At 43.6% G+C, this 25,775-nt stretch overlaps 1 protein-coding gene across 7 annotated transcripts in view; it reads left to right on the top strand.

The window, feature by feature from the left end:
* Positions 1 to 25,775, top strand: part of EHBP1 (EH domain binding protein 1) — a 536,928-nt gene that overhangs the window by 312,683 nt on the left and 198,470 nt on the right. For all 7 annotated transcript variants that reach the window (XM_075339243.1, XM_075339247.1, XM_075339245.1 and 4 more), the window contains one exon: positions 4,064 to 4,207. In XM_075339243.1, the coding sequence (XP_075195358.1) occupies positions 4,064 to 4,207 (144 nt within the window). The remainder of the gene's footprint in view (positions 1 to 4,063; positions 4,208 to 25,775) is intronic.

Here is a 25,775-nt window from a genome sequence, read left to right on the forward strand (position 1 = left end):
CTGACATATTAGTAAAAAATGTAACCAGTTCAAAACTGTTAAAATACATTTTTATTATTGATTATTTCCCCTGTAACCAGGGCTGGTAGTAACAGGACAAATCAAGCCTTCTGCTTGCCCTCAACGGTTGATCTAAGGCCCGGTAACTCCTGTTCCCTACCTGCAACCAGAGATCACATAATCAATAGGACGGATGAAGAAAGCATGGTTAGCGCTTGCTATTCTGCATACATAGCGCTCATTGCGTAAACAGTGACCAGGAAGGCAGAGTTGTTAATAAGCCATCTTTGCCTTCTTTATGGGAAGTCTGGCCATCTCAGAAGGTGGCTCTCCGCTCCTTCAGATTCATGAGCTCCATGAAGCTGCTTATTCTGAAATTTTGGCAGTTATGTTGTAAAACACAATAGCAGAGTAAAATACGGGCCAGCACAATGTTTTAAGACTTTAGGTGGTCCGCCAGAGGTAAAAAAAAAAATTTTTTTAGGGAATTTGTCAAGGGTGGTGTTTTGTACAAATTATATAACTTTCACAAGCAGAAATTGGCCATTCGCCTTTTGATAACCATCGGGAAGTAGGCAGAGTCGGGGATGTCAAATCTACCAATATCTGGTGGCTTGTGTGCCTTACCAATAGGTAACATTTGCCTTGAGTATTAGAATAGGACGGGTGCAAAATCCCTGCTGCTAGTGAGCATGACCTGGCAGAAATCTATAAATATGACATCACTGGCTCTTCTCACAAAATTAATAAAATTGAGAGGTGTAGGATACCGGCTGCCCATGCATGTTACTCTGCACATATCTATTGACAAGGCGTCTCTCGTCCTGCTCTCCATACACCTACAAGTGGCCGACAGTGTTGAACACTTATCTTGTGATAAAATACTTGCTTTATGCCCAATCTAATTATTGTGCTATCACCACCTAATCTCTACAAGCTGATCATATACATCTACACAAGCCAAAGAGTGCTGCAGCAGCAGAGTGTATGCGCTAAGGTGTATGCAAACATTAAAGAGGTGGTTCACTACTCTGTAATAATGACCACATCTCTGTAAAACTGATAGGGAAGGCTTTTTCTAAGTACCTTGTTCAGACAATTCTGCCTCTGAGCGGCGCTATTGCGGTCCGCTCATCCCCAGGAAGTGACCCCCAGGGCTCTGTGACCTCTGGGATCTGGAGAGGTCACGTCAACTTCCAGTTGAGCTGACATCACCGAGGCGGCCCCAGTCTCCCTGAGTGACTGGTCTGTGGGTAGTGTTTCGCCGCTCGTCACAGCCCAGCATTTTTTCTGCTCCCAGTGCTCTACAGCAAAGCAGAGAGCGGCGAGAGGCTGTGCTGTGATGAGCGGTGAAACTCCACTCACAGCCTAGTCACTCAGGAAGACAGGGGCTGGTTGCGGTGATGTCGGGTCAACTGGAGGTTGATGAGACATCACCGGATCCCAGAGGTAACGGAGCCCGGGGGTCACTGCATGGGGATGAGCGGACCGTAATAGCGCCAAGCACAGGCAGAATTGGTTGAACAAGGTATTTAGAAAAAGCCTTTCCTATCAGTTTAAATGTGTAAAATGTAAACTACATTACTGCCATATAGACTGTACTTATAAAATAGGATCTATGCACAAATTAGCTAATTTATGTGTGCCCTCCAACTACGATAAGGCAACCTTTCTTTGGAGAGACCTTTAAACCTTTTTATTAGGTATGCTTCTCTTCAGCCAAAAAAAAATAAAATACAAATTTACAGAGCAGGTAGTGTTCAGCCAAGTAAAGAGACCTCCTCCAAATGTGCGCTACAAAGAAACAAAACCTGACCAGCACCTCCTAATGAATGAAGCAAGTGTGAACAGGTGCAAGCTGCTGTAACTGTATTAGATGCAAACCAAACAGTGCAGCAGCACAATGTGCACTACAATATATAATCATTAATATGTAAAATATAAGCTGCATTACTGTTATATAGAATACACTTACAAAATGAAGGTACTTAGAACTCAACTTGACCAATTTGAGCTCTATTTGTCTGTGCCCACCAGCCACAGCATGCTATCTTTTCTCTAGAGGCACCCTAACCATTTCTGTCAGATATGCCTTCACTTTAGAAGTATATTGTATTTAGCAGTAACACAATATAAATTTCCTCATATTTCATAGCATCTTGCACCTGTTTACACATCTCATTTTTTTAGGAAGTACTGGTTTAGTTTATTATTTTTACAAAAATACATACAGCTGCACTCCAGAATGCAAACAATCAACAAGGGAACTCTGGTATTGCATTACTGCTATAGGAGTATTTGAAAAAAAAAGATACTTAGCTTATGTATTGGCCAATGTATATGAGCCCGATCACGACAAGGTGATCTCATATATCTGGACCCTAACATGAATTGCTGCTATCTGGGTTAAAAACATTCATGTCTGGGCATAAAGGATACAGCTATAAAGGAGGATGGACACCCCATGGTTATAGGGCAGAGTGCTCAGTCAGAAATAAAATGAACTACAAATATCAAAAGGATTGACCCGCAAATCCAACAGGTGTGAATAAGTACCAGTGAAAGTGAAAACACAATATAACTCCAAAATACATACAGCTGCACTCTAGAATTCTAATAATGAATATGGGAACTTGTGAGCCCGATAACCACAACAAGGTGATCTTATTTATCAGCACCCTAACTTCTTTCTTCTTTTTTTTTTTTATAAATGTTCCTATAGAAGTGATGCAATACCAGAGTTCCCTTAGTGATTGTTAGCATTTTAGAGTGCAGCTGTATGTGTTTAACAATTATATTGTGTTTTCAGCTGGCACCTGTTCACACCTATTGGATGTGTGGGTCAGATTTTTTTGATTTTTGTAGTTTATTATTTGTGTCATATATTGAAACAATATAAATGGCTAACTGTAAATCTTAGACGTGCCACAACAGGGTTGACAGCTAGCCTTTTTTTGATGGACAGCTTATCAAAAAATCACGGTTGGACAAGATTTTATACAGACACATTGGAAAAGCATAATTATTGTGATGAGTAATATAAGTCTCCAACCTCTTAAATCTGATCTGGAGACATCAGCTGCAGTCTCTGTGAACAGTAGAATGGTGATAATTACAGTCATAATAATCTGTATAAGTTTCTTCAGCTTCCAAAAAAAAAAATCACAGGCACCTTTTTAAATGTTTTTTGCTCTGTCTGTAAAAAAAAAAAAAAAGTGATTTATTATAATCCAGAATCTCCGCCCATCTTTTCTGATTGACAGCTCCTCAATGTACTTCCTCCCTGCTGCTGAGATCTCACACTGCTCTGTTGTATCTGCAACTGAGTGTCAGTCAGGGTAGGCAGAGACTTAATATATTTAGACACTATTTCATTCTATAGTTGAGCTAAAAAAAAAAAAAGCTCATCTTAATACAGTATCTGCGTTAAACAGCCAGTCTGAAATGAATTTTCAAAGTAAGTACACCAGTCAAATCAGATATAAAAGATCTATTTACTAATGTATGTATTTTATACAATAAAAAACCCACTTTTATTGGTACACCAACACGATCAACTGATTTGTCACTTTGATGTCAGATCACTTTTACTTGGATTTCCCTTATTATAGTTATTTAAAAAAAATCCACAGATGTTCCTGGGTGTGAATAACCAAGAGAACTTCATTAGAAGGGTTTTTTCTGGATTTTAAGAAAGTTGCCGAAGAGCAGGAATGGTATTAAATAAATAACCCATTAAATCCAAAACCTTAACTCCAGAGGTTCCTGCAGCGATGACACAATGTCTGCCATCTATGTGACTGCTGCAGCCAATCACTTGCCTCAGTGGTGACATTTGAATATACAGCACCTTACCATAGAGGCTAATGATAGGCTGCAGGGTTCATGGGAATGATTCAGATGACATGACCGCTGTATAAGTTGTAGGACCACCAGAGCATCAGGGCATATAACAGGGGGGTAAAGCTCTTTAGAAGCTTCCTTAGAATCTCGGACAAATCCAGCACTGCTTATGTTTGCTTGTTCCCCTCTGTTCCTCATTTTTACTTATTTGTCTTTATAGCAACGAATGTTATCCCGTCAGGAGGAACTAAAAGAACGAGCCCGGTTATTGCTGGAGCAGGCGAGAAGGGACGCAGCACTGAAAGCAGGAAACAAGCCAAGACCAATAGCTGCAGCCACGACACGTGCCAAGCAGCTCAGTGATGTAAGTCTTCCTTCTAGTGCGCTCCGTCACCAAGAATCAAGGCAATGCTGTGTTTGATGTAATAGTGAAAGTGTTACAAGACTTGTCCTTCCATTTCACTGGTTGGTGAGGGGCCCTGAGGTCACACGTATAAATATCGACCGTCACTGTAAATCCTTGAAAAGAAATGTTAGGCTTTGTTCACATTGTGTCTACGTCATGGTCTCCTTTTTAATGGAAGCCACAGCACTGGGCTGAATCGTGTGATGGAGAACCCACTTTTCCCAAAATAGTAATATTTGGCAGATTAGGTGGGCTCACAGCACAATATTGCAGTAACAGTAGGGCATACCTAACAACTGAAGTGGGACATTTATTGCAGCATGTAAACAAAAATAGTACACCTGCTGAAGACCCTTTGTGGTCTTACTCCCTACTATACCCCTTCATGGCACCACAAGGTAAGATACCCCTACATACAGTGTGTTGCTCCAGAAAATACCCCGCCACACAGTATTATGCCCCCAATGGGAATTATCCCATAGAACTTACTGCCACACATTTTCCCCACATGCATAGTATGAGGCCGTCACAGTACCCCTAACAAAGTAGAAGGTCTTTGCAGTGCCCCCAACACCCTATGAGGTCTCTACTTGGTGCCCCACAATAACCCGTCTACACATATGCATCTAATTTCCATGCAGTATGATGTCCCCATAGTTCCCTCAAAACTGTACAATATCTCCCAACATGGTACGATGTCCCCACAGTGCCCCTAACACCGTACGATGTCCCCACAGAGCCCCTTACACAGTATGATGTCCCCACAGTTCCCCTAACACAGTATGATTTTCCCCCAGTTCCCCTAACACAGTATGATGTCCCCACAGTGCCCCTAACACAGTATGATGTTCCCACAGTGCCCCTAACACAGTATGATGTTCCCACAGTGCCCCTAACACAGTATGATGTCCCCACAGTGCCCCTAACACAGTATGATGTCCCCACAGTGCCCCTAACACAGTATGATGTCCCCACAGTGCCCCTAACACAGTATGATGTTCCCACAGTGCCCCTAACACAGTATGATGTTCCCACAGTGCCCCTAACACAGTATGATGTTCCCACAGTGCCCCTAACACAGTATGATGTCCCCACAGTGCCCCTAACACAGTATGATGTCCCCACAGTGCCCCTAACACAGTATGATGTCCCCACAGTGCCCCTAAGATAGTATAATGTGCCCCTAACGCAGTACGATGCTCACACAGTGCCCCTAACACAGTACGATGCCCCCACAGTGCCCCTAAAACAGTACAATGTCCCCACAGTGCCCCCAACACAATTGATCCTAAAGCAACCCTACACAGTATTGTACCCCACAATGACCCACACAGACACATTGTGAGGCTCCAAGGTTCTCCTCAACCTAGTACTGACATTAAAAAAAATTTCACCTAGTCTAACTCCCCTGATGTTCTTCTCCACTTTGTGTTGTGTGGACCAAGGCAGTGCAACTCGCTTTAGTGCTGCCATTGTGCAGGCTGCGCTGAGACTCACAAGCTGAATGGTGAAACGGGGAGAGGACTGCTCCCTTTTCCCCCATTCTGATCATCCAAAAGATGCAGATACTGTTGTAATTGAGAAGTGCCAGTGCGTCTCAGTTTGGTGGCAGCGTTCCTCTGTGTGATGGAATCTAAAACTATTTATCTGAGCCTATTAACTTATAAGGATAACCATTCATAGATAACACCCATTATTACTACACTTCCCTTTTTAAAATAAATTCAGACTGAAACCCTAAATTAGAAAAACGTCTATCACTGTTTTCAAGTTAATTGCCAAATTTTGCTGCTGCTCTAAGTTCTTGTTTAGGCTAGAGCTGCTCGTGGCTACGTTACAGAAGGTTATAATTTCACTCTGATACATTGCAACTTATATTAGATAGATACAATGCCAAACATAAGTTTGTACATCCCTGTTCATGCAATGGTTTTCCTTGTTTTCATTTGAATGTGCACACTGTCGATTAAGCCTGAAGGCTGTAAAACCATGAAGGACATGTATGAAAGCAAGAATTAAATACACATGTGTTTTAAAGAAATGAGAATGTTTTAAACCTTAGATTCCTCAATACAGCCACCTTTTGCTCTGACAACATTACACCCCCTTGGCATGCTGTCAAGCATTTAGGTAATTACCTGGATTGCCTATAATGAACATGTATACCTTGTCAAGACTTCATTTGTGGAATCGCCGTTCTACTCAAAGTATTTGTGACAATCAGGTATGTTTTCCAGAGACAGCATTGGCACATACATATATACAGTGCTGAGCTTTATTCCACTAAGCCACCAGAATATGTCAAGAACTTCTCAACTAAATAAAGAGAAACAATGGTATATCATTATTTTAAAACATGAAGGTCAATTAGTTTGGAAAATTGGTAGGACCTTTTGAAATTGGTTCTCATGAAGATCGCCCCAGAAATGCCAAACCAAGAACTACCTCTGCTGCTGAGGATAAGTTCATTAGTGTTACCAGATTCAAATAATAAGTCTACACACATGATGTAGAGACAACAAGTAGCAGACACATCTCAACATCAACTGTCCAGAGGAGACTGCAAGAAGCTGACCTTTATTGTCAAATTGCTGCAAAGAAGCCTCTACTAATGACCGTAAACCAGAAGAGTTTTCTTTCAGCCAAACAGCACAAGGACTAGAAATTAGATCAGTGGAAATCTATACTGTGGTCTGATGAGTCAAATTTTTTGGTACAAATTGTCATGCCTTTGTGAAACACAGAAAATGTGAGTAGATAGTTTGTTTGGTGCCCAACATGCAGCATTGCAGTTAAGGTGTGATGGTGTGGAGGGGCTTTTGTTGGTGATCTATTCCAAATTCGAGGCACATTACGCATCACAGGTTCCACAGCATTCTGCAATGACATGACATCCCATCTGGTATACATGTAGTGGGATCATCATTTGTCTTGCAACAGGTTAATAACTGAAAACACACCACCTATGCTATGCATGTGCTATGGGAGCAAGCAAGAAGGAGAGACATGGAGGCTACATTATATGATATGGCCTCCACAATCACCCTACTTCAACTCATTTGGGATGATTTGGATCATAAAGTGAAGTCAAAGAAGCCAACAAGTGCTTAACATCTCTGTGAACTCTTTTCAGCTTTTCCAGGTAGAAAAAGCTTCTTGAGTAAATGCTAAGGGGGTGTAAAACAGTCATCAGAGTCAAGTGAGGGTACTTTTGAAAAATCTACGGTTTAAAGGGAACCTGTTGCCAGATTTGTCTATAAGATGCAGCCACCACCACTGAGCTCTTATATACAGCATTCCAGAATACTCTATATAAGAGTTCAGGCCGCTCTGTATAATGTAAAATAAAAATTTTACTATACTCACCTGCAGGATGATCCGGTCCGATGGATGTAGCTGGTCTCGGTCCAGCATCTTCTCTCTTCTTAGATTGCCATCCTCCTTCTTGCTTTGTGTGGATGATGCATCCTATGTCATACACACAGAGTCCTCCATTGCGCTCCTGCACACACATTCTTCTTTCTGCTGTGCTGAGGGCAGATCAAAGTATTGTAGTGCGCATGCGCTGGCGGTGTTTGACCTTTTATCCATGGCTGCGCATTACAGTACTTTGCTGTGTCCTCAGTAGGGCAGAGATAAGTACACGTGCGCCGGGAGCTTTAATTCCATTAAAGCTTCCAAGTCTGCAGAACATCAGACCCCAAAATGGAAAGAAACAAAGGGAAGTGAGCAATGTCAGGCAATCCAGATGAAAAAGTGACTATTTATTCTATGCCATTAGTCTGCATATTTTCTTGTCCAACAATGTTGGAGCCGAAACTTCACATAATGAGGCATTGAATAAATGGATTGCATTGAAAGTGCTGCTGTTCCTTTGTTTCTGTAGATAGATAGATATGAGGTACACTATATGGATAAGAATATTGAGACATGTCCACGTTACACCTGCAGTAGCTTTAATGATATTCCATCCTAAATCTATGGGCTTTAATATGGAGTTTGTCCCCATTTTGCAACTTTAAAGGCTTCCACTCTTCTTGGAAGATTTCTACAAGATTTTGGAGGTGTCTGTGATTCATTTTGCCCCTTCATCCAGAATAACATTTGTGAAGTCAGACAGTGATGTTGGATTGGAGGGGCAGACTCGCAATCTTTGTAGTACTTTATCCCAAAGTTGTGGGATGGGGCTCTGTGCGCCGATCATGTTCTTAAACATCAAACTCATCCAACTCATCCTTACGGACCTTGCTTTTCTGCACTGGGTCACACTCATTGGGACTAGAAAAGGGTGTTACCCAAACTGTTCCTACAAAGTTGGAAACTACAATAGTTCAAAAAGTCTTGTTCGGCTGAAGTATCAAGATTTCCCTTCACTAGGATTAAGGGGCCAAGGCCAATCCCTGAAAAACCCTATAAGGTTATCCCTCCTCCACCAAACTTTACAGCTGGCACATTGCAGCCAGGTTGGTAACGTTCTAGTGGAATTCACCAAAATCGGATTCATTCCCAGATAGAAAAAATGTGATTCATTACTCCACAGAAAAAAATTCCACGGCTTCACACTCCAGTGCCAGGACTTTTTTAACCACTCCTGGCGGCACTTGGCATTGTGCTTGTTGATATAAGGATGGCTTTCAGCTGCTCGGCCATGCAAACACATGCCAAGAACCTCTTGCTGGGGGCATAGTTTTGATGTTAATGGCAAAGGAGATTTGGACTCTGCAGTTATGGAGTCACCAGAGCGTCTGTGATTTTTATGCCCTCAGCACTTGGTGACCCCACTAAGTAACATTACGTGGTCTCCAATTTATGGCTGCGGTTCCTTCCACTTCTCAATAATATCCCTCACAAGTGGTGGTGGGATATTCAGGTGGAAAGCAAAGTCAGGACCTATCTTGTTACATTGGTGACGTGCTATTACAGGACCGCTCTGCTGTCACAGAACCCTTTAGGACGAGATAATCTGTCACACGTTAGTAAAGGCCAACAGCATGACGAGGAGCCGGATGTTGTATCCCAGGGGCAATGGGACTGCATGAAAAACCCTGATTTCAATAAATAGCATGTATCCCAATGCATTTGTCTATATAAAATAGGTTTAAAATTGGATGAATGTATATGAGATGGAAGGAATTGAAGGCATCGCTCCAGAAAAGGTGCAAACAGAGGTCTTTTTTTATTATCCCATCTGGTGTGGTGACGTTTCCGATACAATGAACCTTTATCAAGCCTTCATTGCAACCAAAAGATTGCTGCACCACATGGGCTAATAAAAAAGGCCTCTTTTTGCACCTTTTTTTGGATTGATGCCTTCATTTATTATCTTAGGACAATTGGATATTGCTTAGGAGGATTTGCACTGACATTTATTGTTTTGGGGGTTTTTTTGTGCTTCCCCATATTTTTCTACAGATGGATGGATGGACGGGTAGCTTTTAGATGGATAAATATTAGATAGATAATAGATGTATGGATAAAAGATGAAGACATTGGTGTTCTATACATGGATTCCTGGTACCCAACCACCCACTTCTTTCTAATAGTAAAGAAATTAGCAACTTTTTCCTGGCGTTTCCATGTCCAGAACAATCTTATGAGTAGTGTTGAAGGAAATACAACGTGACAGGCCAGGTGCTATCAGGCCTGCTTTGTTAGCTTTCTCTTGCTGCCCCACCGATAACCTCTTAGATGACCTTGTAAGATCATCATCCCCAGGGAATTCACGCTGATTTAGTTTTCATAATGGCATTTCCGAAGCAGATAGACCTCTGAGCTGCAGCATTGCTTTTTCCTTGGCCGTCCTGTAGGGTGTGAGCTGACGCTGTATAAAAGTGCAGTGGTCCCACTGACCAAAGTATCCCGAGTCCTCCTAATAGGCTCAGTGACAAGAACAAACATAGGGCTTCAACAATTCAGCATGAATTTTTATAGAAGCAGCTTGTACATCTTAGGAACCTGTCATTGATTTTATAATTGACTGTAAAACATTAATTCGTTAGCCACTTAGCATTGCACAGGTTAGACTTGTGCTTCTTTTACTTCTGTTGATCCCCCTCAATATACGGTCCATACCCTACAATGTATGAATCTCTCCAGCAGCTTCAAAATAGTTGGAAAGTAAAAGGTTGGAAATTTGTGTCTTAAAGGGTTATTCCCAATATGATAGGTTACAGGACCCCTACGAAATCCAAGATCAAGGCTCTGGAACCCCAAATATGGAGCTTTGCATCCGTGTTGTGAATGGAGCCGATGTGCGCTGGCCCCATCTTCTCTCTATTCATTGGCTCTTCGACTGCCCAAAATAGCCAAGTGCTGTACTTGACGTTCTCTGGTGGTCCGATAGACAAAAAAATTGAGTGGAGGCCATGCACGCACACTTCTGATATATTCAGGGCAGGACTACAGAGGCACAATTTTTGGATGACTGGAGGTCCCGGTGGTTGGACCCCAAATGATCAGCAAGATATCCCCTAAGATATGCAGAGGGGGAAACTTGTTGTTTTGAGACTAACCTTGCAAATCTTTATAGTGATAACTAATCATGAATGAGCAGTTTTAAATAAATACAAAATTTACTGAAAGATAGGAAAGCTTTTGCAATTATATCATTAGCCAAAGATATGAATTTTGCTATTTCTTTTAGATTTTTTTTTTTTTTTATATACATTTTTTTTTCTCTATAATTCTTTGGACCACCATGCACTGTAGATTAAATCAATCTCAATCCGTTTATGATGGGGAAAGAAGAATCCGATATATTGAATTACCTTGCAATAGCCTTATGTTTAACCAAGAAATAAGTCGAACCCAGAAGTGTCTGGCAGCAGATAATTTCATTCTACTAATTGAAAACACATGTATTCTCAGCTGAGCAGAGTGTGCATGTATATGAGGGACTCGGGAGAGAAACCTGTTAAAGTACATACTACCTACAATTAGCGTTTTGGATGCAGAGTGTTTTTACTGCATCCAGAACGCTGCATTGTACTGTAGATGCACAGTGGATGGCATTTCTAGAACTCTCGTGCCCACTGTGCGTGTGCAGCTCGCAGCGAAAACTGACCTGTGGTGCGGCTTTCCTAGGCCACAGCATGTCCATTCTTTGCTGCAGGGTCGCATGCATCATCCGTAGGGAGAACACAATGTAGAGACCGCAGCACACCAAACACTGATTGTGAGTACGAGCAGCTATGGTCTCTTGCGTTCTCCTGCAGCGAAAACTCTTGGCCCCGGAGGTCAGGACCCGACGCTTCCAGGACGCTTCAAGTCCTGATTGTGGACATGTACCCTTAAGGCCACTTTACACGCAACGACATCGCTAACGAGATGTCATTGGGGTCACGGAATTCGTGACGCACATCCGGCCTCGTTAGCGACGTCGTTGCGTGTGAAATGTACGAACGACCACTAACTATCAAAAATATTCACCATATCGTTGATCATTGACACATCGTTCTAATCTCAAATATCGTTGCTGCAGGACGCAGGTTGTTCGTCGTTCCTGCGGCAGCACAAATTGCTATGTGTGACACCGCAGGAACGAAGAACAACATCGTACCTTCGGCCACCAGCAATGAGGAAAAAAGGAGGTGGGCCGGATATTCCGGCCGCTAATCTCTGCCCCTCCGCTTCTATTGGGTGGCCGCTTAGTGCCCCCTCTGTGACGCCGAACAAACCTCCCCCTTAGAAAGGAGGCGGTTCGCCGGCCACAGCGACGTTGCTAGGCAAGTATGTGTGACGGGGACTTACGATGTTGTGCGCCACGAGCAGCGATTTACACGTGACGCACAACCGACGGGGGCTGGTGATTTCACCAGCGACATCGCTAGCAATGTCGCTGTGTGTAAAGTGGCCTTTAGGGTACATACCTACAATCAATGTTTGCAGCGTTTTACACGCAATGTGTTTTTGCTGCTTCCGGAACACTGCATTGTGCAGTACACGCACAGAGGATGGATTTATAGAAATCTCCTGCCCACTGTGCTTTTGTCCACAGCGTAAACTGAAATGTGGCGCAACTTTCCAAGCCGCATCATGTTAATTTATGCTTGCTGATATGCGGGGAGAACACAACGAAAGTCCGCAGCACCCAGAACTCTGATCATGGACATGGACCACTGTGTTCTCCCATGGAGAACACTCACGTATCCGCAGGAGAAGACATGCTGTGTCTAGTACAGTGTGCGGATTGTGGGCATGTAGCCTTAAGGCCGCTTTAAACGCTGCGATATCTGTACCGATATCGCTAGCGTGGGTACCCGCCCCCATCTGTTGTGCGACACGGGCAAATCGCTGCCCGTGCCGCACAACATCGCCCAGACCCGTCACACTACTTACCTGCTCGGCGACGTCGCTGTGACCGGCGAACTGCCTCCTTTCTAAGGGGGGCGGTTCGTTCAGCGTCACAGCAGCGTCACTGATCCGTCACCCAATGGAAGCGGAGGGGCAGAGATGAGCTGGACGTAACATCCCGCCCACCTCCTTCCTTCTGCAGTGTGGCCGGGACGCAGGTAAGGAGAGGTTTCTCGTTCCTGCAGTGTCACACGGAGCGATGTGTGCTGCCGCAGGAACGAGGAACAACTTCGTTACTGCTGCAGCAACGATTTTTGTGAATGGACCCCTATGTCACCGATGAGCGATTTTGCACGTTTTTGCAACGATGCAAAATCGCTCATAGGTGTCACACGCAACGGCATCGCTAATGCGGCCGGATGTGCGTCACCAAATCCGTGACCCCAACGAGTTTGCATTAGCGATGTTGTAGCGTGTAAAGCCCCCTTTAGTAGAACAAGTGTTTGGCAAACAGCTATCTAAGGTGCATGACCTCTTTGATAGAGTTTGCAAAATGCTTCACTTTATAGCTGAATGGTGAGATGTATAACTAAGAGAGTTAAGCAAAATGATTAGCAGGACGCTGGTTCAGGGGCCATGTTGGTCATCAACGGCTAGTGGACCAGAGCCCTACACAATTTCTCCTGCTCTCCGACATCTCCACCACCTTTTCTGATTAGTAGGCGTGGAGCGGCCATCATTGAGGCGTCATGGCTAGAGTTGAGCAGATTGCTAATAATCCGGGTCCGGCGGATCATTGGCGGGTTGACATGGAAGTCCGGATCCAATCCGGAATCCGGGCCAATATATGTCAAAGGGGAGCGGAATCCAGAGAGAGAAAGAGAGAGAGAAAAAAAAAGCCCGAATCCAGAATCCTGCGTCCGGGTCGGACCCGGATCTACCGCTGAAACCACGCGTATCCGGATTTTTCAAGTCTGGGTTCGCTCAACACTAGTCATGGCCCATTAATAAGATATGTTTGGGATGCCATAAGGTAGAAGACGGTGGTCCAGCAACCATGGGCTACTAACATGGCCACTGGACCAAAGTCTTGTGAATTCCTTTGCTCAGCTGTAATATGTCATTTAATTCCTGCAATTTGGTATCTAATCATTGAGATCACCTGATAATCTATCCTGCATTAAAGTAACCTGACAATAGTGATTTTATATAGCAGAAATGAGCGATTGCAACAAATGAATAATTACTTGAAACTTTATGTAACGCTTTTGCTGTTAACATTAGATTTCACTTGCTGTTTTTTTGGGATAAAACTGTCCTTTAATCACAGTGTTTCTTTGACCTGAGTAAAAGGTTCACTAGCAAATCCATAAGTTAAAAAAAAAAAAGGGTAAAGCCACAAATCCCCCGAAGAATGCGTGTGTAGTGGCCGTTTCTTTTCCACACACAGTATAATGTGAATTTAAGCCATGCCTGAATAATCAAAGTGTGGAGCAGAGAATGGGTTAACATGCTGCAGGTCTGGTGGCGGTCCCCGTATTAACTCCGTAATTAATTTAAGATTTAGCAACAATCTAAAATGTTCAATTCCACTTGGCTGTGTTTTGCTAGTAACGGTATTTATTTTACTACTTAGCAGTGAGTACGGCATATATTGCTTTGCTTTTCACCGAGCAGCACAAAGGTTTCAAAGACCTGAATAAATCGTTCCTCCAGTGGACAGAAAGCATTTGGTGTTTTTTTTTTTTTTTTTTTCCCCTCTTCATTTTCTAGCAATTAAACCTGTAACTTCATTTTCCAGATTTTCGGAGGGAGGGGAGAGAACAGGGATCCTCACCACAACACAACTTAACAGAATGCAACCTTGGTCCTTTGATGTTAATTGGAAAACATTGATTGAAAGGACGGCTCTGCCATGCTGATAATTGTGACAGATTGAGATATGATCACTAGATCTCTGGATAAGAAAAGCAGCTTTTGGCCATCTAATTGGCAATATAGGGAGACAGAGCATTGTCTCTTTCAATCTTTTTATTGCTTAGAATTTTCTTTGCTGATAGTTTGTTTGGATTACTCGCCTGTTGTAATATGCAGATACATCAGTGATGACGGGCTGTGGATAGGTGAATTGATTAATGGTATCCCTCGAAGGAAACAAATTTATCAAACGTCTTTTTCAGCATCTAGATCTATTTTTTAGGCCACTCATATACTTTCGACTAAAGTTGGCCGAACCCAACGGGATCAGCCATCCGTCTTATGTGTATAAGGAAGGATAGAAGTATCCGGCTTGTATGGGTTTACAACAGCCGATCCTTTTGTTCACTCGAGGAGTTGGGCAGCAGATCTCTCATAGAGGACATAGAAGCACTCAGCTCAGCTAAGTGTTCCTGTATATTGTGGGGTCTGGAAAGATGGCTGTTTTGTGGCTGACCACTATCTAAACTGTATCGAGGCCTTAAAGGGAACCTGTTGCCAGATTTGTCCCCTATAAGCTGCAGCCACCACCAGTGACCCTTATATACAGCATTCTAGATTACTATATGTAAGTGCCCAGGCCGCTCTGTAGAACTTAAAAAAAACAACAGCTTTTATTATACTCACCTGCGGGGTGGTCTGGCCCAATGGGCGTCACTGGTCTCAGTCCGATACCTCCTCTCTTCTTGCGAACACCATCCTCCTTCCCTGCTTCATGTGGATGACGCGTCCTAAATCATCCACACACAAGCCTCCATTGCGCACGCGCACTTCTCTCTGCTCTTCCAAGGGCAGATCAAAGTATTTTTGTGCGCATGCATCGGCTTTCTTTGACCTTTCCCCGCACCTGCACATTACAGTACTTTGAGCTGCCCTCAGCAGAGCAGAGAGAAGTGTGCAGGAGCGCAATGGAGGACGCTGTGTGGATGACGTAGGACACGTCATCCATAGGGAGCAAAGAAGGAGGACGGCGATCACAAGCAGAGAGACGGAGCTGGAGACGCCCGTCGGACCAAAACGTGCCCCAGGTGAGTATAATAAAAGGTCTTTTTTTATGTTATACAGATCAGCCTGCACACTCATATACAATATTCTAGAATGCTGTATATATGGACTCACTGGTGGTGGCCATAGCTTATAGGGATCAAATCTGGTGATAGTCTTCCTTTAATTTAAAGGGAACCTAAGTGCAACTGATGGTGAACCTAAGGGTGCAGTCTATTGGTTTGTGTCTGCCTTTTCACACACAACCTTGCCAGATCATTCCACAGTTAGTCAAAAATCAAAATTTGAATTGATATACAAATGAAGTTTAAGAACTATTGTAGATCTGAAGCCTCCGTCACTCCAGCTGTATTTCCCATCCAGCATTGTTGCCTCCTGCTTGACTGACAGCTCCTTTGCCTGAAAACACACAGCGCAAAGGCTGCCAGTCAAGGACAGGGAGGTGGCACTGGGGAAATGGATTGTCCATGTTAAGGAATTGCAGAACTTGTCTTTGAAAGGGCTACTTGCACATATAAATAGTTACGGGGTGAAATCCTGCAGAGAGTTTCCCTTTTAGATTAAATTCACAAATATATGTGGCTTTTGCCACAAATTCCAGAATTTTTTTTGTGCATCTAAGGCTATGTGCGCACAGTGCGTTTTTCGCGGCGTTTTTGCGCGTTTTTCAGGTGCGTTTTTGGCCTTAAAACTACAGGACTTTGCTTCCCCAGCAAAGTCTGAGTTTTCATTTTTGCTGTCCGCACACATCTGTTTTTTTTACCTGCGTTTTTGAGTTAAAAAAAAAAAAATGGGCATGTCAGTTCTTTCCTGCGTTTTTCTGCGTTTTCCGCCCATGCAATGCATTGGAAAAACGCAGCAAAACACAGAGATCAAAAACGAAGCCAAAAACACACCAAATCGCGGCAAAAACGCATGCGTTTTTTGATGCGTTTTTTCGACACAGGTGCGTTTTTGTGCGTTTTTAGCGGCCAAAAACGCAGCGTCAAAAAGACGCAGTGTGCGAACCTAGCCTTATGCATGTGACTGTTCCAAATTTCTTTAGACTTTAGACCTTATTCTTTAGACTCGGGCCTGATTCACTGTGACTGGTGTGAACGACGCCGGTCTTGATGAGGGGGCGGGATGGAGTTAAACATTCCTTTCCTGATTCATTACAAGGCACACACCTCTTAATGAATTGGGAGCGTCTGAAAAGTGGCGTGCAAATCCATGCGCCTCGCCACAAATCTTACTCAAGGCATGGACTGGTGTAAGATTTCTAGAATAATGAATGCCACAGCTCGTCATGAATTAGATGAACTGTGGTGTCACGCTCTTGTCCCACTCTAGACTCGCCCTTATTGTTTGAGTGAGACGAAACTGGCGTGAAAATTCCAATAGTCGCGCGTTATTTGGGCAATTTTTAAAAGTGATTCATGCCAGACCCCCCTGCGTAATTGAATTAATGTATCTGGGCTTCTGTTTTTGAAACATTATCTACATGTGTTGTAATGTGAACTAACTGCACTGCAAATCCACCGCAGTTACAGTGTGTCTGATCATGACCTTAAGATGTGTGACTACATATTTCTAGTGTTCAGTCACCACACCTAGTGTCCTTTGTTCTGTTGTTGCATCGACTTCCCGATTTCGTCGCTCCAGAATGGCCATCGTCCCAGCAGAGCGCCATGGTTTAGACTTTCCATGGCACACTCTATGCCTCTTCAGCAGCTATTATGGGGGAGTAGAAAATAGGTCTGATAGCATCAGAACGTAAAATTTTAACTATGATGACTATTTTTAGAAATTAATAATTCCTTTTAATGTTTGGGTGGAGAGTCGTATTTAGGACTAATGGACATTCAGAAAGATCACTGGTGCTCGCCATTCATATTGAAGCCTCTCTCCACCTGCCAGACATGCAGCTTGGATGTCCTGGACCCACAACTTGACATCTAGTCACTTCACATATGACTTAAATTGTCTCTTCAGGGAGGAAGAAGACTAACTCTGGTGCCACGTATTGGAGGTAGCAATCCTAGATGTCAAAGTAACCCTCCAACGAGTCTTGTTGTATGACTTAGGATTTATGCCAGATCAGAACCTCAATTTGCAGACACGATGTTTTGGGATGTTTGTCCTTCATCATTGCAAAGTATGAAATCTGATCTGGCTGTATGAAAGGCTAAGATGAAGTTTAAAGAGGAAGAGTCATTGGAGGGTCACTTTGACTTCCAGGATTGCTACCTCTAATAGGTGGCACCAGAGTTAGGGGTACTTTGCACACTACGACATCGCAGGTGCGATGTCGGTGGGGTCAAATTAAAAGTGACGCACATCCGGCATCGCATGCGACATCGTAGTGTGTAAAGGCTCGATGATACGATTAACGAGCGCAAAAGCGTCGTAATCGTATCATCGCTGCAGCGTCGGCGTAATCCATAATTACGCTGATGCGACAGTCCGATGTTGTTCCTCGCTCCTGCGGCAGCACACATTGCTGTGTGAAGCCGCAGGAGCGAGGAACATCTCCTACCGGCGTCACTGCGGCTTCAGTAGAATATGCGGAAGGAAGGAGATGGGCGGGATGTTTACATCCCACTCATCTCCGCTCCGATTGGCCGCCTGGCGTGTGACGTCGCTATGACGCCGCACGACCCGCCCCCTTAACAAGGAGGCGGGTCGCCGGCCAGAGCGACGGTCACAGGACAGGTGAGTCCATGTGAAGCTGCCGTAGCGATAATGTTCGCTACGGCAGCTATCACAAGGATATCGCTGCTGCGACGGGGGCGGGTACTATCGCGCTCGGCATCGCAGCATCGGCCTGCGATGTCGTAGTGTGCAAAGTACCCCTTAGTCGTCTTTTTTCCTGAAGAGACAATTTTAATATTTCCCAGAGGAGTATTGCAGCTTAAAAGTCTCCTCGCTGGCAATCTGGAATGGTTTGTCAGTCTCCGTAAGGAGAACAGCTTTTAGTTCACATATGACACTAAGGCCCGTTTCACACGTCAGTGAAAAACAGACGTTTTTCACTGGCGTGTAAAACACGCACATGTCCCTGCGTGTGCCGAAAATCACGGCACACGTGGGTTGTCTAAGTGCAATCCGGGCTCCGTTCTCCGTGGCCCGTGATTGCACTTAGAGATTCACTCACCTGCGCCCGCTCCCGCTGTTCATGGTGCTGATCGCTCCCGCGACGCAGCATCCGGCCGGCGGTGACCCCTGCAGGAGCTGCTTCCGGGTCGGCTGTGTCGCGCATAATGAATATGCGCGACAGTAATCAGCCGGCTTAGAAGCAGCAGGCTGCACGGGCTGCAGAGGACATCGCTGGACGCCGGGTGAGTTAAAATGTTTATTATTTTAAAAGCACGTTTTTTTTCTGGCACGTGTTTCACGGACCACACCACTGCGTGGTCCGTGGAACATCAGTGATGCCAGAAAAAAATGGACATGTCTCCGTGCAGCAATCACGCACACGCGGGTACGCTGCACGGAGACACGTGCAGTGAAAAATCACTGACGTGTGAGCAGACCCATTCATTATAATGGGTCTGCGTATGTCAGTGATTCTGGTACGTTTAAAAAAAAAGCACAAACGTCCCAGAATCACTGACGTGTGAAAGGGGCTTAACACTGATCAAATTGATACATTTGGTGAAGAAATCCTCTTTGTGGATCATCTTTAATCACCATTAAATTTTTCGGTGCAATGTGGGTCAGACCAGTGCTTTTTTTGCGGCGGTACACGCCGGTACGGCATACCAGAAAATCTGAAGAATACCTCTGGCTCTGTCCACGTGGCTAATTTGTAAACTATACAAATTAGCCATATGTGGAGCGAAGGCACAAGCCAGAGGCGTATCTAAGGGGTAGCTGGTGGGGCGCTGTCGGGCTGCCTGATGCGGTGGTGTGGAAGTCTGCCGGGGTGGGAGCCGGCTATATTCTGAGCGTGGCTGTCACGCTGACAGCCGCACTCATAGAAGGTGCAGCGTGCGGCTCCCACTGCTCAATTGTCCTTGTATCTGTCAGACGCGAGGACAATTGAAGCAGTGATCCCTGGCGCTGACTTCCGGGTCAGCGCGACTGCTTTCATGTGATCAGGTTAGCTGATCACACTACTGACTCGGAAGCCAGCGCGGAGGTGGCAGAGAAATGCTAATAAGTGCTCCACTGTGGAGCTGAAGAAGACACGGAGGAAGAACATTATGGGGTGAGAGGGGAGTATTTATGAAACAGTATGGGGGAGAGAACTGTCTGTGGACACACTATGGGGGGGACAGAGGGTGGGGAGGGGGCAATATCTATATACACAGTATGGGTGGGAGAGGGAACTATCTGTGGACAGAGTATGGTGGGAAGAGAGGATGGGGATGGGGAAGTATCTTTGGACACAGTATGGGAAGAGAGAGGATGAGGTTTCATGCATGGGAAGAGAGAGGATGAGGTTTCATGCATGGGAAGAGAGAGGATGAGGTTTCATGCATGGGGAGAGAGAGGATGAGGTTTCATGCATGGGGACAGAGGATGAGAGGTAATGCATGGGGACATCACCTCGCCTCAGAGATGCGTACCGGCAAATATTTTTTTACAAAAAAAGCACTGGGTCAGACTATACACTGGGTCTTCTCCCTCTCTGTGATTCCCCGACCCTTCCGCTGTCTCAGTTTTGTGAAGGATCTGCCTAATCTGTTTGAGATCTCCGCAGTGACCAATCATTCACAGACTGGAGGCAGGCGGAGAGGCCGGGGGAATCACAGACAGGGAGGAGAAGATCCAGTGTACAGTGCGGCCGCTGCACTGGAAATCTAATTATTTGAAAACTCATATCCTGATCAAAGAAGACCCACAATGCTGATTTCTTCACCAAAGGTACCAATTTAATATTTATTATAGCGCCATTCATAACAGAGAGGTGGGCTTTTAGTTTGAGGCAGGCAAGCTATTGAACAATGGAGCACACAATAAATGCTTGGAATTGGGCTGGGGGAGATACAAGCATCCCCACCAGATTTTTTTTTACCTTCTCCCCTCATCTTTCCATTTTTTTGTTTTTGTATGTACAGATAATGTACATATACAGTACACACAGTCATGAGAAAAAGTAAGTACATCCTGTTTGACTTTTGTGTTATTATGTATCATATCATAAAATCTGGTCCTTAGAAGGTCTTAAAATAAAGACAACCTTAGAAGCCTAAACCCCAGAGAGAAACTTAGAATTAAAGCCAAGAAGTTAAATCTTCGTCTTAAAAGTTGGGAGTCCGTACCAGATACCTAGTGCTCATACACGGACCCCAAACACAGAGTTCTCAGGGAACTGTTCGGATTAGTTCACCCAGGCGCACTACAATACTTTGATCTGCCCTGAGCAGGGCAGATCAAAGTGCACCTGCGCAGGACCTCAGTGCCGGCGAGTGTATATGACGTGGACGCGTCATGCACACTGGCTTTAGAAGACAGAGGAGCAAGATGGCCGAGAGAGGAGGCGCCGGTCCCGGAGAACATCGCCGCCCACGGGGCCAACCAGCACTGCAGCGACCGGTTTAGGTGACTATTATAAAGTGTTTATGTTCTCACAGCGGCCTGCGCTCTTATATACAGCATGTTAGAATGCTGTATATAAGAGCCCACTGGTGGTGGCTGCAACTTATAGGCCATAAAACTTGTGACAGGTTCCTTTTAAAGGATTGCTATTTATTATCCAATTGTAACTGATATTGTAAGAAAAAATGAACCCGTTGCAAATGCAAGAAAAACGGATGGCTAAATAGGAATCCATTCACGGAATTGTTTTCCATAGACTCCCATGTTAAAAAAAAATAAATAAATAAAATAATGGATCTGGCAGGCATTGGTTATTTAAAAACGGAGAACTTTTTTCCACAAAGGATCGCTGCCAGATCCATTCTACTAGATGGTTACAGGACTCAGGCTAAGAAGACATTGCTCTGCACCTGTTCATCCTTTTGATAATTCATTTAAACGCTTCACGGTTCAGAAATTAAACGAGTAAAGAGGGAGAATTCCGCTAGGAAGCATCCCTCTAGTTACTTAAACTATAGGAAAAAAAAACACCATTGGCGGAGTCACTGCAAAATGACAGCAAGACTACTTCAGGAAATGGACCGGTGGCCTTTTCCTGAAGTGGCTTTGCTTAAAGGGAACCTGTCACCAGATTTGGGGCCTACAGGCTGCGGACACCACCAGTGATCCCTTGTATACATCTTTCTAACTTTCTGTTTTTAAGTGCCCAGGCCACTGTGTAGAACATAAAAAACACTTTATAATACTCACCTAGGAGGTCGCTCCAGTGCACACCAGTTGGATGGGTGGCGCCGTTCTCTGGTGCCGGTGCCTCCTCTTTCGGCCATATTGGTCTTCCTTCTTCTGAAGCTGGCATGCATGACGCAGGATGCGTCATACACACGCGCCGGCTCTGAGGTCCTGCGCAGGTGCTCTACAATACTTTGATCTGCCCCTGCACATGACATCAGTGCCGGCACGTGTGTAGGACGCTCCAATTTTCATCATCTAAGACACTGTTACCCAACTCCAGTCCTTAAGGCCCACCAACACTGCATGTTTCAGGATTTCCATAGCAAGGCACAGGTGTTGGCATCATCACCTTTGCAGGTGATTATCGTATTTTTCGTTTTATAAGACTCACTGCATTACAAGATGCATCCCAAATTTAGAGGCGGAAAGTGGGAAAAAAATGTTAAAATGGTGGTTCATTTTATAATATCTCACCAGGGGGAGCGGCGATGATGGAGCAGCTCAGGAGGATCACAGGAGGCAGTGTCGGCGATGCTGCGGACTCGGAGGAGAGGATGTTGTGACTCAGGAGGGTGGGCGATACTGCGAGCTCGGGGGTATCACGGTGGCAGGAGCCATTGATCTGCCGGTGGACTGCGGGCACCATTGAATCACCTGCGGTTGACGAGATTGACTTCAAGAAAGTGGCAGTGTAGGCAGCTTATGCGCTGATAGGGCTCTGTGGCCATTTTTCTTGAGGTCCATCATGGCAATCTGCGCACACGCTGCCTCTGCTGCCATTTTTTTTATAGTCCATCGCATCAATTGAAGGTGATTCATTGGAGCCCGCTGTCAAATCAATGGCGCTTGCTGCATCGCCCGACCCTCTGTCCTGTGACCCTCCTGAGTTGCTCCACTGCAGTGACACCCCCTCCTCCATGCACTCAGTATCGCGTGACCCTGCTCCACTTCTGCCTCTTTGGTAAGCCATATTCGGATTATAGGACGCACCCTCATTTTACCCCCAGTTTTTGGGGAAAAGTGTTTTAAAATCCGGAAAATACGGTAAATTGTCACCTGTTCAATACTAAAGAAATCTTGAAAACATGCACTGTTGGTGGGTCTTCAGGACTGGCGTTGGGGAACAGTGCACTAAGAGAAATGGATCACACTATGCTGACACTGTTCAAACTTAGAGTTGAGTTTTATTAATCGCAATTGCATAGTCTGCTCAGATGGGCTGGAGTCACACTTGTACGAGGATCACATTGCACTGCCTGGACCAGTCGGCGGCTCTCTAGACAGGAGCGTGTCTGCTTTATAGACTGGCATTAAGCTGAGATGTTCCCGTCAGGAGAGCCAGTGGCCGGTCCGGACGATGTGATGCTATCCTCGCGCAGCCATAACAGAATCCACAGCCGTCTGCGCCTGCCCTAAGTATACTATAAAAACAATGTAAGCCGTAGATGAAATTGAGTGATACGAAGGACAAACCTAGAATATCAGTAATCTTGTTTTTTATTGTACTTTGTGTTTGTAGGTTTGCCTCTCTGTATATAAAAATAATATCGATCTATGTATCTACCTACATATAGGCCACATTCATATACCTCCACCGTAGACATTTGATGACTGTATTTGTAGTATATCGTATACCAGACGATGGCTCGGACACTTTTTTCCTTGCTCCCTCGCTTTGCCATGATTGTGGTTTGTGTAATCCGGGAATGAGATCACCATTACCCGGAGCCTGGATTCTGCTCAGCCTATTCTGTTTTGCTCAGCATGCACCAGAGCAGAGTTAAAATCTTTATTCATTTCATTTAAAATGTTCCTTTTGTTCTCCTTATCATGTTCTAGCTTTCCCAAGGATATATGCCTTGAATGAAAAGTCACATGTGCATTACTAATTGTGTGCCATTGTATTTACTGTTCCAAGTGGTGGCACTGTGAAGCTACTAATTCTTTTGCTTCACTTGATGTATAATAATCTAAGTGCCTTTGATAGCAGTGAAACAGTATTAATTGTTTTGTACATTTCTTGGTCATTCTTCTTAGGTGGTCTTCATAATCTATTAGAACTTTCAGCCAGATTTTTGTAATGTCATGCCTCCAGCGGCGATTAAATTGGTAATTAATGAACAGACTTTGGCAATGTAAACCCCATCCCGTTAATTTTCTCCTTTTGAGTTTTTAGAAGTTGTCGTCTATGTCAGAAAGCATTGCGCCATCTTGCCGGAGCCCCTTGGCATGGAACCACAAAAGCTTGATTTTTTTTTTTTTTTTCTTCATCTATTAGCAGATCAGAGCAGTAATTTCACAGTATTTTGGTCAGGGTAATTATAGTGGCAAGTACTGAGCAGGGTGGGGAATTCACAGAGAAAGTCCAGAAATACCAGGTGAGCCTCCTTGTGTTCACTGGGACGTTATGATCAGTTTAATTGGTCTTTGTTTGATTTTCGCCGCGCGGTCTCTTCGTGCAGTGGCTTTGCAATGACTTTCCACTTTTGTATTTCTGACCTGCGCTGACAGGAACTAGTGGAAAAATAAGGGGGGAAAAAAACCTTTTGAAGTAAGTCCTCTGGCGGTGCGTTAGTCGCGGAAGCCCACAAATGGTTAATAGCCGATTCGAAAATCCTTTTCACAAACTTGCCTATTTTTGTTGTGTTTTGCAGGAGGCTGAACCGTCCTTTGTTTTCGGGCTACAAGTAGGAAGGATAATTAAAAGCGGGACTTTATAATAGTCTTCTCTTCTTTTTTTTTTTTTTTTTTTTTTCTTAATTAATTTTAATTAATATTTCAATCTTAATTAACAAGTAAATTGCTTACGGTAAATATGAATTATTACAAAGGTCGAGTTATTGGAACTGCGGTATATCTACAGTGTGTGTATATATAATTGTCTATGTATATATAATGTCTGTGTATATATGCATATATGTGTGTGTGTATATACAGTGTGTGTATGTATGTATGTATGTATATATATATATATATATATATATATATATATATATATATATATTAGGAATACATGTAAACAGTGTATTTTATGTATGCTGGTGTGTGTGTGTGTGTGTGTGTGTATATGTATGTGTGTGTGCATATGTGTGTATATGTGTGTGTGTATATATAATATATATATATATATATATATATATATATATATATATATATATATATATATATATATATTATATTACACATACACACACACAGACACACATACACACACAATACACTGTTTACATGTATTCCTAATATATATAAAAATATATGTAAAATTAATAGGAATCACTTATAGCACCATTACCACTGCTCTTTACACACCTATATATACACCCATACAAACCTTATATAGGTGTGTGTATGTTTAACATACATAAAATACAGACTGTGTGTATATATGTGCGTATCTGTGTGTATACATGAGTGTATATGTGCATGCATATGTGTATGTATGTGTGTATACGTGTATATATATGTGTGTGTGTATATAATTTTATATATATATACCGGTATATATATATATATGTGTATATATATATGTATATTATATTTATGTATATATTTATATTGTGAGTATATGTATAAAAAATGCATTCCTGTGTGTATTTGTGTGCATATAATATAGGTTTGCTTATTACTTCCAATATATTAACCCCTGTGTGTGTGTGTGTGTGTGTGTATATAATATATATATAATATGAGACCCTAAATATTGCACTATTTAGAGTGTCTAGATATCTATATCTCTCACATTTTTCCATTAATTGCCCTGCTTGCCTGTTCAGCAACAACCTAAGATCTAAGAGTTTGCATCAGACGTCTATTTCCATACAGATATTTATGTAATTAAAAATGATTTCCTTCATTTAGTTTCGTAGCCTTCTTTCTTATTTTCATGAGATGTGGCAGTGACTGGGGCATCTCTGATGATAAAGTCGCGATGCATCGGCTTTTTATGGCTTCTTATACAGCTGTATCCGTTACAGATCAGGGATTTCTCTACACT

Source organism: Anomaloglossus baeobatrachus, chromosome 3, assembly GCF_048569485.1.
Source record: "Anomaloglossus baeobatrachus isolate aAnoBae1 chromosome 3, aAnoBae1.hap1, whole genome shotgun sequence".
NCBI classification, from domain to species: domain Eukaryota; kingdom Metazoa; phylum Chordata; class Amphibia; order Anura; family Aromobatidae; genus Anomaloglossus; species Anomaloglossus baeobatrachus.